The 17399-nt window shown below is 32.4% G+C and overlaps 1 protein-coding gene and 1 pseudogene across 2 annotated transcripts in view; both read right to left on the reverse strand.

The window, feature by feature from the left end:
* Positions 1-17399, reverse strand: part of NCAPG (non-SMC condensin I complex subunit G) — a 34984-nt gene that overhangs the window by 7997 nt on the left and 9588 nt on the right. For both annotated transcript variants that reach the window (XM_015242541.3, XM_015242540.3), the window contains 11 exons: positions 16173-16318; positions 15797-15881; positions 14571-14763; positions 13961-14110; positions 10280-10420; positions 9553-9676; positions 8288-8377; positions 7783-7962; positions 6868-6978; positions 4407-4526; positions 560-784 (listed from right to left, as the gene is read on the reverse strand). In XM_015242541.3, coding sequence (XP_015098027.1) covers positions 560-784; positions 4407-4526; positions 6868-6978; positions 7783-7962; positions 8288-8377; positions 9553-9676; positions 10280-10420; positions 13961-14110; positions 14571-14763; positions 15797-15881; positions 16173-16318 — 1565 coding nt within the window. The remainder of the gene's footprint in view (positions 1-559; positions 785-4406; positions 4527-6867; positions 6979-7782; positions 7963-8287; positions 8378-9552; positions 9677-10279; positions 10421-13960; positions 14111-14570; positions 14764-15796; positions 15882-16172; positions 16319-17399) is intronic.
* LOC116276746 (U6 spliceosomal RNA) lies at positions 10892-10992 on the reverse strand (annotated as a pseudogene).

The raw sequence follows: 17399 nt of genomic DNA on the forward strand, positions 1-17399 counted from the left end.
TTGGTATGAGGAAAATGTCTTAAAAATTAGATAGAAGCAGTGGTTGAACTATCTTGTTAATGTACTGTCAATGAATCGCTCACTCTAAAATTGTTAGTTTATGCTATGTCAATTTCACCTGAATAAAAAAATTTATAATTTAAATGTTTATATATGGTATAAAAATGTAGTTCATGACAACCTTAAGGAAAGAGATTAATCACACACTGTATTTTAGAACTTCCACTTACACAATGTTAAAATTATTTTAAATTATTTAAGACTCCTGGGGAAAAAACTTTTAAGTCATAGATCACAAAGACAGAGAAAAAAAGATGAAAAAGTAACAACACCCCAATAGTCATTTCATGGTTGTTTGCACGTCAATTCTCTATACATGTAATTTGATAGTAAGAAATGAGGTATATCAGAAGGGAAAGTAGGATTTAATCATGATATTCAAAAGGCAAACTGTTTAAATGTTGGCCAACATGAATTTCAGCCTAAAAATATAAACAGCATAAACATACACATGCTGAAAATGACATTTCATAATAATAGGGCTACGATTATTTCTTACCTCGCTATCTAAGAAATCAGAAAGTAGTCTCAAAACATTCTTGGCTGTAGCAGACTCTTCAGATTCTTCTGACTCTTGCTCTTCATCAGTGTTTATTTCTGTCCCTTCATTTTGAAGGGCTTTGATTGTTTTAGTTTTAAATGGTTCAAATCCAAATGTCATCAGCTGGTCAAAGATTGCCTTTAAAGCACTTATTTTTATTGTCACATCATCAATTTGCAAAACCTAAATTGAAACATCCCCCACCAAAAGTAAATTAAGTATACTTTTATTCTGTTTACGCCACATGAAATTAACAAATATCTTATTCTTAGTCTAATTTCAGCAATGGTAGCAGGTTTACGTAATATTTTTCAAAACAATTAAAATCTTCATTTTAAAGTTACAGTTTTTATTTATTTGTACCATAACATTTAGTTATATTTCCTTCAGAAAAAGTTCATCTTCAGTCAAAAATATTCCTGAACTAGAGTCAAGCTGAATTATATTATTTGTCCCCTTCATATATTTAAAATGTACATGTTCAATTATGATTTTGTCATTTTTTAAGATCTAGAAAAACTGTTCAATATATTAGAATTGTTAGGGGCCATCTATCAAGATAAAAACATTGCATTATAACTGATGAAAAGCATTCATTAGAACATCAGTATTCCTGTAGGTTATGAAGTTTCATTAAAGATAAATTTTTCTTATTAGCTCAATATATTCAGATTTCATTAACAGTGAATTCAGCTTTGAATGAACTGAACTCCTTTATAAAAGGAAGTGAACCATAAAACCTAGCAGTTTTTATGTGTCTATCCTGAGTTAAGAAAACTGAATTCCTACATATCAAACTTCAAAGCTATGAAAAAAAGAGTTGAATATTTCTCTTACGAAGAGACATATTATATTCTAACTTATATTTTGGTAATTGACAAACTACTTGGCTATATAGCTTAGCCTTCAGAATAAATAAAAATCACCTTCAAGTTGGTCAAATTAAAGAATAAAGAAAAATGGCTCAAAATTACAAAACTTTGAAGGAAATTTCAAGACACATCTATTTCACATTTTCTTATAGCAAAACTTGCATATCCACCAAAGTCAAATGCTTATTTATGAGAAGGTACTGTCGTGACTATTCTCTACAAATTCTAAACATGCTACTCTCTCAAGAGCATCTTGGTTTTTCACGCCCTGCCCAGTCCCTTACTGGATAGCAATAGCTCTCAATAAAAAATTTTTTACATATTTTTGACATAAGCCACAAGCAGTTTGACCATTTCCAAAACACATGACTACCAAGTTCTCTCTAATTGTGTATTTTCTTTTTCTTGGCAATGTCATAAGCAACACTAAAGGATGCTTCATTAATGTTGGGAGAAAAATCAGCTATTGGTTGACTTCAGTCTTTTAAAATAATCTTCATGAAAATGATAATCCATGTCGCATGTTATTTTCAAGGCGAACACAAAGCACTCCCATCTACCTGTTGGTAGTTCACACTACAACTCCTTGCAGCTTTTTCATCCTATCACATTTGGCAACACCAAGATGCTACACAAATCACACTGTCTTTTTACATGGGGAAGTGAAGGGAGGTTTATTTTCCAAGTTAAGCTAGGCCCAAATGTTAAAAACAGACAGCCAAAGAAGTTAAAAGGTCAAATGCATCCCCCGGGGCACTAGATTTAACCCCCCTTGTCTACCAGTAGCACTCTAGCAGCTCTTCTCTCTTCCCTATATTGTCAGTTTTTTCCTTTCAAATGGGTCATTCTCCTTAGGATACAAACATGCTGTAATTTTCTCCATCTTAAGAAACATTCAAACAAAACCAAAAGACTCTTTTCTTTTTACCCCATATTTCTCTTGCTACCACTCCAATTCTCTGTTACTCCTAACAAAATAAAATCGTGAAAGAGCAGTCTACACTGGCTGTCTCCAATTCCTCTCTCTTAATTCTCACTTCAGCTCACTCCACTAGGCTTTGCCCTCCACATAAACTACTCGTGTGACAGTCACCAAACACTTCCTTACTTGCCTAGAATGGTCCACTGTGAATCCTTATCAACTTGTCACCAGCATTAGACAGTTGGGTCATCCTAGTTTCTTTAAAAATCACCTTCACTTGCCTTCTAGGACATCATACTCTCTCCTTACTGTCAACTTCACCTTAGTCTTTACTGCTTCTTCTTCATCCCCCTTACTTTTAATGTTGCCTGAGCCCCAGGGAAGTACAAAGTTGAGATCTCTTCTCAATCTATAATCATTTGTCAGGTAACATCCAGTCTCTAGGCACTGGATACTATTATAGAATAAAGACTTCTAGATTCATCTCCCCAGCCTGGGCTTCTCTCCTACCTCCAAACTCAGATACAAATGCCTATTCAATATATCCACTTGAACCTCAAACTTCAAACTTACCATGCCCCAAACTGGACTCCTATTTCACCCACCTGCCATAAAACCTATCCCTCTGTTTCCCCCTCACAGGAAAGAGCAGTTCCATCTTTTCAGTTATTCTGGACAAAATCCTCAGTTTTATTCCACTTCCTTCTCTCACATGCCACATCAGACTCCTCAGCAAATTCTACAGACATCATCTCCAAATTTATATTACCACTTCTCATGACTCCCATAAGCACAACACTGGTCCAAGTCACCATGATCTCTTTCCTGGATTATTGTAGTATCTTCCTTATGTAGGACCTTCTCTGCTTTCTAATGTGTATCCCTATAGTTAATATTAGGGATCTGCAAACTATGACTCATTGGCCAAATCCTGTCTGCTGTTTTATACAGCCTCCAAGGGAAGAACAGTTGTACATTTTTAAATGGTTAAAAAATAATATCTCATCATATGGTAAAATTATATGAAATTCAAATTTCAGGGTCCATAAATAAAGCTTTATTGAACTACAATCATTCTTATTTGTTTATGTATCATCTATGGATGTTTTCACACTATCACAGCAGAGATGTAGTTCAGACAGACCATATGGTCTAAAGTCCGTATTTTACTCTCTAGCCCTTTATAGAAAAGGTTTGCCAACCCTTGGTCTACACCAACATTTCATCCAGTCAGATTATAAAAATCCTCTACTCAAAATTTTCCCATTCCTTCCCATCTCATTCGCTGTGAAAGCCGCATCTTTACAGACCGTAAGTCTCTAGAAGACATGGTTGTTCTGCTGCCTGCAAACCCATTCTCCTCCTAGTCTCCCTTTGCCCAGTCTGACCTAGCCATATCAGCTCCTGCTCCCTGAACACAAGAAGCAGAGGCCTACTGCAGGGCCCCTTCCCCGCCTTCCCTCTCTTTGGAAACGTCTTACCAAGATATCTACATGGCTCATTCTCATTTCCCTCTGGTAATGGCTCAAATTTTGACTTATTAGTAAGGTCTTTCTCAATCAAACTGCTCCCTCTCCCTATTCCCAGTCCTCATTCCCCTTCTCTGCTTTATCTTTTTTCTGTCTGACATACTATATATTGTTCATTTTTCATCATATGTTTCTTCTTCTAAAATGTAAGCTCTCTTAGGAAAGCAACTTTTGGTTTTTTCATTACCTATCTTATTTTTTTTCTAAGTCTAGAACAATGCTGGGCATTTAATATGCATTCAATAAATATCTGTTACATAATTAATCTTAAAAATACCTTAAATAACTGACATTTCATCTTCTGTCTACAAAGAAGTTTTAATAAAAAAATCAAAAGATAAAAATCAAGTCCCTAAAAGTCATCCATAATTATCATCATTGTCAGTAAGCCCTGGAATAGATTAAATTTATAATACTGGCATTATCACCATAGATTTATTTAAGGCAGTAGAATCAAGATTTTATCAAAAGATAAACCCTACCTGCAATAGTAATACAAAATGTTTACTTGCAAAATCCTGATTCTGTAGTCCACAGCATCCCAAGCACAAAACAGCCAGATTTCTTACTATAGGATGAACACTTATTATTCCAGGAAGAATCTAAAATGAATTAGAAATTAAAATAGTTTTGATCAGGACAAGATATTTATAATAGTATATTAAAAAGTTGGTTAAAATGATAATTTCTGTATATTTCATAGATCTACTTCATTTCTACATTGTCTATTAACTCAAAGAAGTCAATTTCTGGTTTAAAAAAAGGTAGTATTAAATTACTAAAACAGAAGAACAGAGCAAAATACACTCTGATCATGAGATACCTTCCCTCCATCTGCCAAAACTGACTTAATGGTTTCCCAATGCCCTCAGAAAAGATGAAAATCCTTAACATGACATATCATATACCCCATTGTGCAGTCCTTCCCAGTATTATCTTATACCATGCTATCCCTTGCTCTTCGCTTATTCAGTTGATCTGATTTCAGTGCCTCTTATTCAGTGCTGTCCACAAGAAATATAATGCAAGACACATGTCATTTTAAATATTCTAGTAGCCACATTAAAAAGTAAAAAGAAACAGGTGAAACTAATTTTAATATATTTTACTTTACTCAGTATAAATAAAACATCAATGCAACATGTAGTCAATATTTAAAAGCTGAGATAATTTACATTCTGTTGTTTGTACTAAGTCTTTGAATACAACATATTTTTACATTTCTAGCACATCTTAGTTTGAACTAGTTTTTAATAGCCACAGGTTTGTAATATCCACATGTGGCTGATGGCTACCATATTGGAGAGAGTGGGTCTAGATCATTCGTCCCTCTAAATATCTACTCAGATATCAGCTCAAGGACACCTTCCATGAACAAATGAAATCCCACTATCGTAAGTTCACATATGACCATACAGCTCTTCTTCATAGCAATCATCAATGACTTAAGCTTTCACTTTTTTGATTGATATCCCTCCTCACCTGACCAGAGGATCCACAAGGGCAGTCTACATGTATTTCGTATACCATGTATAGTCTATCCCCAACATTGAGAATACAGTAGATATTCAATAAATATTTGTTCACTTAATAATTTATGATTTTTAAAGTACAGTAATTTCATTAAAATATTATAACTCTTCTATCTAAATACCTTACTCATTTACATCCCTCTAAAATCATTATGACTATTCAGTTTTGTATTCTTTCTTCCCTGGGTATTGCATGTTTTCCCACATATATTTAAGTCTTCATATGTATTACAATTGTGTAATTATTAATTATCATAATTTATCATTCTCTTGCAATAGGACCAGACATAAAGCACAAAAGCAGAACTTTAAAAGCATCACTTTTCACTACAGACATCTGCTTCATTAAAAATAAAACTAAATTCTAATAGTTTAATTGATCTAGCTTTAAATAGCTCTAGACTGCTGTGAACAATAATTAGTCCTCTTTACTACATTTAGAAACTCACGACAACCCAAGGAACTAGATTTTAGATCATAGTCTTTGGCTGTTTTCCACTAATCCCAAGTAAAAACAATTTGGAGAGAATCCAGGAAGAGTTTAGATACATTCAGTATTTGCTAAGTTGCACTATTAAAAAAAATATTCTAAAGCTATATGTCTAATACTGAAGCCACTGACCACAAGTGGCTACTGAACACTGGAAATGTGACTAGTCCAGACTGAGATGTGCTTTCAGACTTAGTATGAAGAACAGAATGTAAAATATCTCAGTAGTTTTAAAACTGAGTAAAAGATGAAATCATAATATTGGGGGTATATGAGTTAAATATATTAAAATAAATTTCATGGGTTCCTTTTTAATTTTTTAAACATGGCAACTAGAAAATTTAAAGTTACATGTGGTTTGCATTATATTTCTACCAAACAATGTTGTTCTAGAGGCTTTCAGTATTTATGCCCCTCTGATCAGTTAAATGTAGATTATCTATGAAGGGTTACTTTAGTAAAAACTCCTTTAAATATATAGTAACAAACAAATTCCTTTCACAGGGCTTAAAATGTAATCTTATAGTCCTTCTATGTTAGGAAGATTCTGGTACATAAGTATTCCTGATGTGTCTACTTCCTCTTACCATTCAAAAAATGAAGATATCCTGCATCTCTTTCCAGCATAAAATAAAATTTTCAAAGTTTCTTAAGGAATAATTATAACTTATATACCAGGTCCTTTACATGCATTATCTTAATTTAATCCTCACAATATGAAGCAGCCACTATATATATATATATATATATATATATGTATGTGTATATACAACATATATATATATATTTTTTTTTTTACCATTTATATTTATCAGATGTTTAAAATGGTCTTTTCATTCTTATGAACTCCAAAGAATATTATTACTTATAAAAAGAGGAAGGACTGGGCTAAAATAAAGCCTCAAAGGGCACCAAACATACCAAGGATTCAATGATGCCATTCATGGTTGCGCCTATACCTGTTGAAGTAGACATCTGCTTCAACAGTTCGTGGCACAAAATAAGACACTTTTGTAGTGTTTCAGCATCATTCTAAAATGAAACACAAAATATTCAGCATTAGTAAGAATATCTTCTGCCTGTCCCTTAAACGTTTGCTTTTCAGGGCTTTTTGTCTAAGCCATGGTGTCTCTATATACATTCCCCACACAACCTTATCCAGCCATACAACTCCATTTACTATTTATGAGCTAGTCCAACTATTTTCTAAGTTTCAGATTCATGTATACAACTGCCATAACTGACATTTCCTCTTGTATGTTCCACAGGCTTCTTAATGTCTAGAAGTCTATCAAATACAACTGTTAAAAAAGACAGCTGAAAGCTTTAAACGTTGCTAGGTATATAACTTTAGTATTTCATTTCAATAAGAAAATTTCTAAAAACAAAAGAGTAATTAAACTTTAAAAAATATGTGTATGATGGTATTGTTACCATAGAAATTATTTTCCCAACATCAGAAAGGTCATGAGTCTTCCATACACAAGGGAAAGATGCATTTTCCTTTTCTAAACCATTCAAGACAAAAACAAACAGAAGGAAACCACTGGAAGGCAAGTTTCCCTGGCAAGGAAGAAAGACTTCAGATTCCAGAGATTTGCATGACAAGGGAGCAAATCAACTAAAGTCCTAGCTACAATAAGTAAAGTTCAATGAAGTCTTTCACAGTCCAAAATAAAAAGGAACAGGCAGAAAAATATTATTTTCATATTAATTCATGGTACTGTTAAAAATCCCTCTGAAGTGAATATATTCTGGTAGCTAAGTTAAGAAAAACAAGGTTCAGTTGAGATGATTACTAACAGCAGAAAATTAATGTGAAAAAGTTATCTATACCTTCTCTATGTGGACTTCTTTAATTTCAAGTTGCTCTGTCTCTTTCAGTAGGTTTATTTTGGCATCTTCTAATGCTTTTATTTCTTCTTTTAATTCTGATGCTTGATTAAAATCCTGTAAGGCAATGCAATTTTCCAAAGCTTCTTTTGCCTCAATAAGTTTCACTTTTATTTCCGCCATCTAAGAAAAGATATAAATTGTGGAAACATCAAACAAAAACTATTAATATGAAAAGCTATATCGAACTAAAGAGTATTATTTAACATCTCAAACGTCCAGACATTAAGCAGTCAGGCACGTACAAAGTTGCAGTCTTCCTGAAACAGAGATTGGCAAATCTTTCAGATTGACACAGCCTGGTAACATTTTAGATACTCTTGTAGTTTAATAGTTAATCAATAATTGGCTTTGTGGGGACAATTCTGAAAATGTACAACAAGGCGAAATAAAAGACTTGCATAATTACATTATATTCAAGCATTTCTGTAATTTAGAAGAGAGTTACCTTGAGTTCTTTCTTTCTTGCATCAGCTGGATCATTATTAGCACCAACATTAAGAATGGGTGCCCGAATCTCTGAGATAATTTCTGTAACCTGGTAAATTATAATTCAGAATACATGCTTTAATACGTGTTATATAACAGAAAATGCCATCAAACTGCTTTGTAAAACTCCAAGCAGTATCCATAATCTCTTGAAAAATAGAGCAAGATATACAAGCAAAAGTGGCACACATTCTATTTGTTAGACAATTTTAGAAGGAAAAAAAAAAAAACAAACAATACATATGACTAAAACCCCTAATATTATGGGAAGTTAAACAAGCACACGAACACAGAATAAATTCTCTCTCATTTAGTGCTTGAAACAGAAAACAAAAAAGCATCTAATCTTAGGCAGCATAAAACTAAAATTTCCTGCCTAAAATCCTCAACTTCCTCCAATGAGAGTTAAATATAATTAGAATACTCTTTTATTCTTCCTTTGGGTATACAATGCATAAATAATGACCACAAACTAAATACATTCCTTTCAGAGCCACTGGGCATTGGAGTTGGCCAATTCAGGAAAATGAAAGATACCTTAGGCAGATGCTGGATAACCACTAACTGGGAATGCTGTAGAAGGGATTTAAGTCTATGTATAAGGAAAGGCTCGAAAAGACAACCTCCGAACTAACTTGCAACAGCAAGACTAAATGATTTTAAGAAAATCAATGATAACGGGTATTTCTTTTTAGGCTACTCTCGAGAATATAACAGTTGAATAAAGTAATATAATAGACAATATTTATCTCTGTATTTACCAAGGACTTTATGAACATTATTTCATTGGACAGTGAAAGGTAGGTTTTGTTGTTATTCTTATTTTGCAGACAGGTAAAAATTCTAAATTAAATATGTTGGGCAAAGTCACAAAACCAGAAAAGTATCCAAGGGGATCTGAACCCAGGTATGTAAAATTCAGCCAGTTCTCAAACATTTTAGCAACCAATGCGTATGTTTCACCACTTCCCTAACCTGCTTCCATTTCAAACTGATTCAACACAATGACAGGTATGGTAAGAGAAGAAAGGAGATGTTTTTAAAAGTGTGTGTGAGAAAGACAGAATTGGTTTTAAGAAGTTTAAAAACTCAATAAAGAGGCAGAACTAAAACAAAGGCAGTTAAAGGCAAAGTTAAAAGTACTAAAAAAAAAAAAATAAGACAATCCTCAATGTTATTGACAAAAACCTTTTACCTTCATCAACAATAAAGAAAATTACTCACAATTTGTGTTCTCTTATTATCATCTATAATGATGTGCAGCAGTCTCTCAACGAGAAAAGAAATTAGGGATATCGGGGTGGTGGGTAGAGTAAGAATCTCCTGTAAAAGAGCCAGCAGTCGTTTCCTGCATTCAGAAAGAATTATTTTATTTTAAATGTGACAGTAGAAACACATTTTATCTCTAATATTTCAACTATTCTGCAGGCTTAATTACATTTGTCTTACTTCTTTTTTATATTTACCACTAAAGGCACAAAAATATGTGTAGACTTTATGCCAAAAATTCACATTCTAGAAAAAAAATTTATAAATGACCCTATAATCTTTCATAAATCAACATGATAAAATAACAAAATACCATAACTGAATCAAATCTTTTAGAATGTACTTATTTCAGAGAGGTTTAGTAATAGTAATAGAGATTTTTAAGCAAAAACCTACAACTTTATTGATTTATTCTGAAGAAATTGAATTAGAAACTCACTTCCATAGGTATGTATACATATACATTCATATTTAGAGAAAAAGGGACAGGGTGTATTTCCTCTGACATACTCCATAAATCTATATTTTATATGTATCTATACATTCCTGTTATCTAAGAGGAAAAAGAAAACTTCATATAGCACTTTAGAAAGCTAGGTTAAATATATTTAATCATATTGCAACAATAGTATATTTCAACACAGAAAATCAAATTAGAACAAGAGTTAACATTTACACGTACCTTCCTCCTTCTTCACTGGTATCCAAAGACTTGATAATTAGAATCAACTGCTGACCTATGAATTCTTTTGTCATCAAATTGCCAATATAGGAAAAATCACCTCTCTGTTCATCAGTAACAACTGGAATGCTCTGAATATAACTAAAACAAGCACAATTAAGAAAATGTAGAAACTGTTAAGAAACATTAAACAGCTCCCCATTAAGTCAGAAAAGGATGATTTTCTGCTCCTATCAGTCCAAAAATGTAGGTATTTATACCATGTTAAACTAATCTGGTCTATAGAGTAAGTTCTATGCTATTGTCATGAATTTTGCAAACTTAATGGCTTGATTCAAAAGAATTTGGAAACTATATTTCCATTAAAGATTCAAATTTCCTTTAGGAAATTTTCAAAAGGTACATATTTATGTCTCTTAAAATAACTAATTACTCCAATGTCACTCTTTATCAATTATAAAGTTCTAAATTTCTTCTCCAAAAATCCAATTATTCAGAAAGAGCTAGTCTTTCCTGATCACCTATAATTAACCATCATTCTTTTGTTGAAAATAGTAGTGACAGTAATTACTTAAGTAATCCATGAATACAATGACCTTCAAAAAAAGTCAGAAAAATACAGATAGCATCATGAACTTGTATTATCCTTACTTAAGGGCCCTACTAATCTCTGTATTGTTATTATTTTAGTGTAGGTGCTACTAAGCAAGAACCATCAGCTACCCTTTTATTTTTACTATCACTGCTCAAATTACAGCCTTTTATCACCCTCACCTGGATAACATTCAAGAGCCTACCAGAAGGTCTCCTTTTTTGTATGGAACCAACAAATGCCACCTAAAGGCAGAATTAAGAGTTTAAGCAGAATTAAGAGTTTAAACCTATACAACTAGGTGACTTAAGGTTGGAAATAATATATGAAATGATAATCCTGACAAAAAAATGTCATTTTTAAAATGTCAAAAAAATTAAGTTATAGATACTGCAGAATTATGTATGATAAATAAATAAACTGACTCATCTTATAAAATGACAGCCAAGAGTAAATAAAAGCTCATAAACCTCTGGTCATGATATCAGGACCTTCAAGGGCATCAGTTACCCTTTGGATTCTAGCAAGAAACTAAACAAAAGCTACAAAAATGATAACTACTGAAATCAATAAATTGATTTCAATAAATTGAGTACTAATTTCTGACAAGCTAAAAAATCTTCACTCATCTTTGAATCCCTCCCTACTTCTCCATCCCAGCTTTAGCACAATGTATAGCATCAAGACTAAGGGTTTTTTTTTTAAATAAATTCAGAGTAGTTGTTTCATTAATAGATTACAAATTCTGAATTGCATAAACATAACTTAAAATGGACCTACCAATTTTAATTACCATGAAATCATCTCTTTTCAACCATTTTTAAAGATAGCCATGATAATGAAGAGACCACTCAGGAGTCTTTTTTAAAAGCTCTCTCCAAGAATTTATATTTAAGGCACCTTTCTAAAAAATGTATTGCTGTCCTTTTTTCTTACTCAAATTTGATAAGCCTCATTAAGCATCCCCAATTTCTCTCTTTATGTAAACACCTCAATTAATAGGAAATTGGTAAGAGTTCTAAGTCACTAACTCTTCCTGCTACAAAACACCTGAAAATGTATTTGAGATGATCAAGAAACTTCCATTAATTAATTGTTTCTGTGCCTGAGAAAACTAATCCTATCTAGTGACATTGCTTCAAAAAGAAAATCATCCTATATCTTAGGTATTCTTTCAATAATAATTAAAATACAATCTTTAGTTTTCCTTTTTATAAGTGAAAAAAAAAAGTTGATTTAAGTTACTTATTTCAAAACTCACAGATTAAGTAACAAAAGAAATATAAGAATGCCTGACCTCTTATGAGTCAGAGGAACCAAGTTCTCCACATGTCAGTTTTCACTAAGAATTAATCTGTGAAGCAGTCTTTGAGGAGATGCTCTCCCCATGTTATTTTAATATTTAACATTTCCTCATATTTTCTTGTATTTTCTCCAACTTCTATTAGCATTTATTACTTTTATATAAATATATATTATTAAGCATTGCATCAAAACTCATTCCTTTTGGAAACATTTCAACATGGCCCAAAGAGCATTATAATGAATTAAATATTAAAGCTTGAAATAATTACCATTAAAACATTTAGTAGATCTGCACATGTTTTTCATGATGTGCAAATGAAAGAGCTTGAGCTATAAGTCTAGAGCTCGAGCTGTAAGTCTCTGTATTGGCTCACATTTGAGATGTTTTTCCTGGATTCAGTGTTCTGTATACAAAATTCAAACACATTCTTAGCTTTGTTCTCTAACATGTATGTGGGACCATTATAAGCAAAAGCAGAATACTATATTTCAAACAAAGAGAATTCAGGCCCATAATGCATGTAAGATGAAAGAAGGCTTTTTAAAAGATGCATCAAAATCATGAAATTTAAAATCTAAACACCAATATCTATAAAATATATATATAACCTTTCCCATTTCTGGGAATCAACCCTACAAAATCCCAAATGTACAAAAAAAAATGTAAAGAAAGCTTAACATACTTTTATCAGTGAAAACTAAAAACACCTTAAATGTCCTTCAACAGCGGAGTAAATTAAATGTTACTGCCATTCTATGGAGTGATATGTTATGGACTGATAGATTTGTATGTACCAACATATAATGATGCCAGATTATCAGTAGTTGAAAAAAGATTTAAAAATATGTATAATGTGCTATATTTAAAAAATTATGCACTTGTGTGTGTGTAAGCGAAGAGAAAGAGGTTGGAAGTGTATACCCCAAATTGTTTAGTTGTTAACTCTAAAGGGATCAATGGGATTGTGGAATCAAGAGATAAAAGAGGAAATTGACATTTTTATTCTATGTAATTTTGTATTTGAATTTTGACAAGAAAGCAGTCATGTTTTACTCGTATAATTTAAAAGTTAACAAAGTAGAAAGTAGAGTAATTCAAATAACTTAAGAAGAAGATACTTTGAAAAAACATTTTTTAAAAAAGAAAGCCAAATAGTAATACTTTTACTTAATACTAAAACTAGCCACAGAGATCCACCTTATCAGCTGGATAACTATGGCCCATGCACCAGAGATCCAGTCTGCTGCCCATTTTTGTTCAGCTTGCAAGCTAAGATTTTTACATCTTTAAACAGTAGTTAAAATACATATGTAAAAATATATACAATGTGAATATTACATGAAATTCTAATTTCTGTCCATAAAAAAAGTTGATGAAAGTTTTATCAGAAAACAGTCACACTTATACATTACTTATTTTCTTTGCCTCCTTTGCCCTACCACGGCAGAGTTGAGTCACTGTGACAGAGACAGGATGGCCCAAAGACTCTAAAATATTTACTATCTGGCACTTAGAAAAAGTTTGTCATCATCATTATCAACTTTATGGAGAAATGTTCACACTTTTAAGAAAATGTCCCAAAACATATTGACTTTGCTCTTTCAATGTACTGACTAGCACAGGATATTCTTCAGAAAGACTCAATGTGCATGCCTATTCCTTCTCGTCCAAAAAAAGTAGATTTTAACTTATTCTCAGTCAAGCGTGGCTTTGAGGGAGGGGGCTGGGAAGTTGACACATACAACAACACAAGTACAGTCCAAACCAAAGGAAAAATTTTTACCTCAGTAAATACTCTGCGTACACTACAGGCTCTGGCAAAATCTGTTCTAAATATTCTTCACCTTCATCTCCTTTTGATTTCAAATACTCACAAAGGACACGCCAATACAAAGCAATTTCAGGAGTTAATCTTTCCAATGGAATCAATTTCCTTCATTTAAAAGGGAGAGAATGAAAGATAACTTAATATCCAGTAAAAATTTGAACTGAGTAGAAAAATGGAAATAAGAAACAGACTTGATTTATAACTGCTATCTTTTTAAATTCAAAGTCACAAATTCACACAAAAAAGAATGAAAATATTTAGACCAGAAGAAATCAAATGAGCAAGCATAGAGATGCAAGCTGTTGGATTTTCCATGGTAAGCTAATGCAAAAATCAACATAACAAAACAAAACAAAATACGCCGCTAAACTAGTCTATGATAAAGTAGTGAGTTCTTACATAAGGAGGAAAAATAGAGAAAAAAGACATCTACCAGAATTAAAAAAAAAAAAAAAGAGGTGGAGATAGAAGATATTAATACAATCTTAAGTGATGGGGAAGGGGATTAATTTTAATTGCAGAAGTTCATCAGCATCACATTTCAAATAATGAATACTACATATACCTGCCATCATTATTTTTACAGATTTCTGCAAGTTCATTAAGAGAAGTTACTGAAAATAAGGCATTGAGAACAGAGACGGCCACTTCAGAAGAATTTTCCACATCCAACCGATGAAGCAACTCTAATATATTTCCTTCAGTAAAACGTAACCAGCCTTGGAGAAGATGTTTCTGCATTGCTTGTTTCACAGCATCTGTTAAGTCATTTGAAACACGGGTGAACGATCTCCCTCCAGCTTCCATTCCTATATTTTGTCAGTTTTAATTAACTTTTTATCAGATCAATGTTAACATTAAGTCAACATGTACTATAAAAATGGGAAGAGACAGAGGCAAAACAAAGCACACTAAAGGAAAAAATAAAATACAATGATACTACAAAAGTCACTAAGATGCTTACTTTCAAATGAAAGTAGAAAAGGTCAGAATGAAATACCCAACCACTACCACAGCCTACACAAATATTTTTGCATTCCTTCTCCCCTGGGTTTACTGGGCTGCAGGTTTGATTCCAGACTATATGTAATACCTAATATTTCACTTGTTGCCTGAGTTCATCAATTTATTACACATGATTGCTATTTGCAGTAGTGAATCATACAAGCATAAGTCACTGAACAAATGTTATTCTTAGTTTTTTAAAGTCATCCTGGTCATTAGTTCTCCGAGAATATTTGCAAACTATTGCTATAGCAATATTAAGCCATCTTAGCATTCTCATGGGGTCTGGAAATTTAAAATATATTCTTCATCATTGCTATAAGCAGATTCCCTAGCTGTCACAGGGAGAAAAAGGAAAAAAAGAATCGGAAAATTATACTAGTCTGACCATTCCTAATTGTTTCAGATGCAGACACACTGGTATCCGGATATACACAAAGGGGATGTTTTTTTAAAAGGGGATGTATTTTAAAAGACGGCATTTTTTTTAAAGGAAGAGAGAGGGCTGAAAAAGAGATCCTATCCTATTTCTGACTTAAGTTATTTTTTATAGCCTTAAACTATAGTTTCTCCATATGTAAAACAGAAAAATACTAACTCTGCTGCTTCTAAGTATCAAGATTTTTAACCCTAGGAAATGTATTCTATACAACATACCAAGATAGACTTTGACAGCCTGTGGGAAAGACACGCTTACCTGATCTAATTTACATCACTCTTTTCTAAACCTTTTAGGTCTGACCTCAAAATCTACTAAAGCTTTATGTATAAAGATGTCTAACTTACCTGATCTGTCATTAAGACCTTGTTGAAGGAGCATTACTCTCTGAGCAATGGACATAGCTCTCATGTGAACTTTTTCAGCTAATACCTTGAAGAAATATTAATAATTTTAAAAATGGCCATTAAACTCAAAATAGTTTATGTATTTTATAACTAATAATATATCCTTAAGAAAATTATCAAGACTCTCCAAAAAAAGTCAGTATCTAGTAACACATTAACACAATAAAATTCTATCTAAATTACCTATACTCTCTGTGCATAAAAATCTCAAGTGAAGAAATCATTATTATGTGCCAAATATTTTTCAGAAGTATTTTAAGAATATGGCTTCTTGCCGTTTAAGAAAATGCCTACACAAGATATTGGACTTATTTACCTGATAAGCCAGCTTTCTGACAGCCTCTTTCACATCCTTGGTGCGCCCTACAATTTTGGGCAAAGTCTTTGCTGATGGAGCAATACATGATAACACTGCCCGCCTAACTTCTGGATTTGAATCATTTTCAATCAAAGTAGCATATGCTAAAAAATAGAGCAATATATTTCAGTATATTAATAAAATATTATTTATTTACCCAGTCACAATATAGACCACATTTTTATACTTAACAATATTTATTTTTAATCAATAAAAAATACAATTTTTTAGTCTTACACATTTAATTTTAGCTGAAGATTTTTTCTGCCAGCTTCTCTTAAAAACGACAGAATGAGAAATTAGTCAATGGCCTGGGCATGAAGGCTAAAACTGAAAACAAATAGCTCTAAAGATCATGGAAAATTCACCGTTAAGATTATGTCTCTTCTTCAAGATTTAGACAGAAGTCTAGTATGGCCGGTAGTTTATTTTAAACTGATATGGCTTTATTTACTTATTTTTTAATTTATGTATTTATTTTACAATGTCACATTTTTTAAATTGACGTATAGCCAACGTATAATATTATACATTACAGGTACACAATATAGTTATTCACAATTTTTAAAGGTCACACTCCATTTGTAGTTATTATAAAATATTGGCTATATTCCCCTGTTGTACAATACGTCCTTGTAGCTTATTTTATACCTGGCAGTTTGTACCTCTTAATCCTCCACCTCCATCTTGCCCCTCCCTCTTACCTGCCCCCACTGGTAACCACTAGTTCCTTCTCTACATCTGTGAGTCTGTTTCTTTTGTTATATTCACTAGTTTATTGAATTTTTTTTTTAGATTCCATATGAAGTGCTATGTTACAGTATTTGTCTTTCTCTGTCTGACTTACTTCACTTAGCATAATGCCTTCCAAGTCCATCCACGCTGTACACCAAAAACTAATACAACATTTCAAATCAACTGTACTTCAAGTAAAAAGCAAACAACCAATCAACCCAGTTAAAATATGTGCAGAACTGAACAGACATTTATCCAAAAGAGAAAATGCAGATGGCCAAAAGGAACATGAGAATCTGCACAACATTACTAATATCAGGGAGATACAAATCAAGATCACAATGAAATATCATCTCACACCTGTCAGAATGGCCATCATCATAAAGAACACAAATAACAAATGTTAGCAAGGACATGAAGAAAAGGGAACCCTTGTACACAGTTGGTGGG

Source organism: Vicugna pacos, chromosome 2, assembly GCF_048564905.1.
Source record: "Vicugna pacos chromosome 2, VicPac4, whole genome shotgun sequence".
In the NCBI taxonomy this organism is placed as follows: Eukaryota; Metazoa; Chordata; class Mammalia; order Artiodactyla; family Camelidae; genus Vicugna; species Vicugna pacos.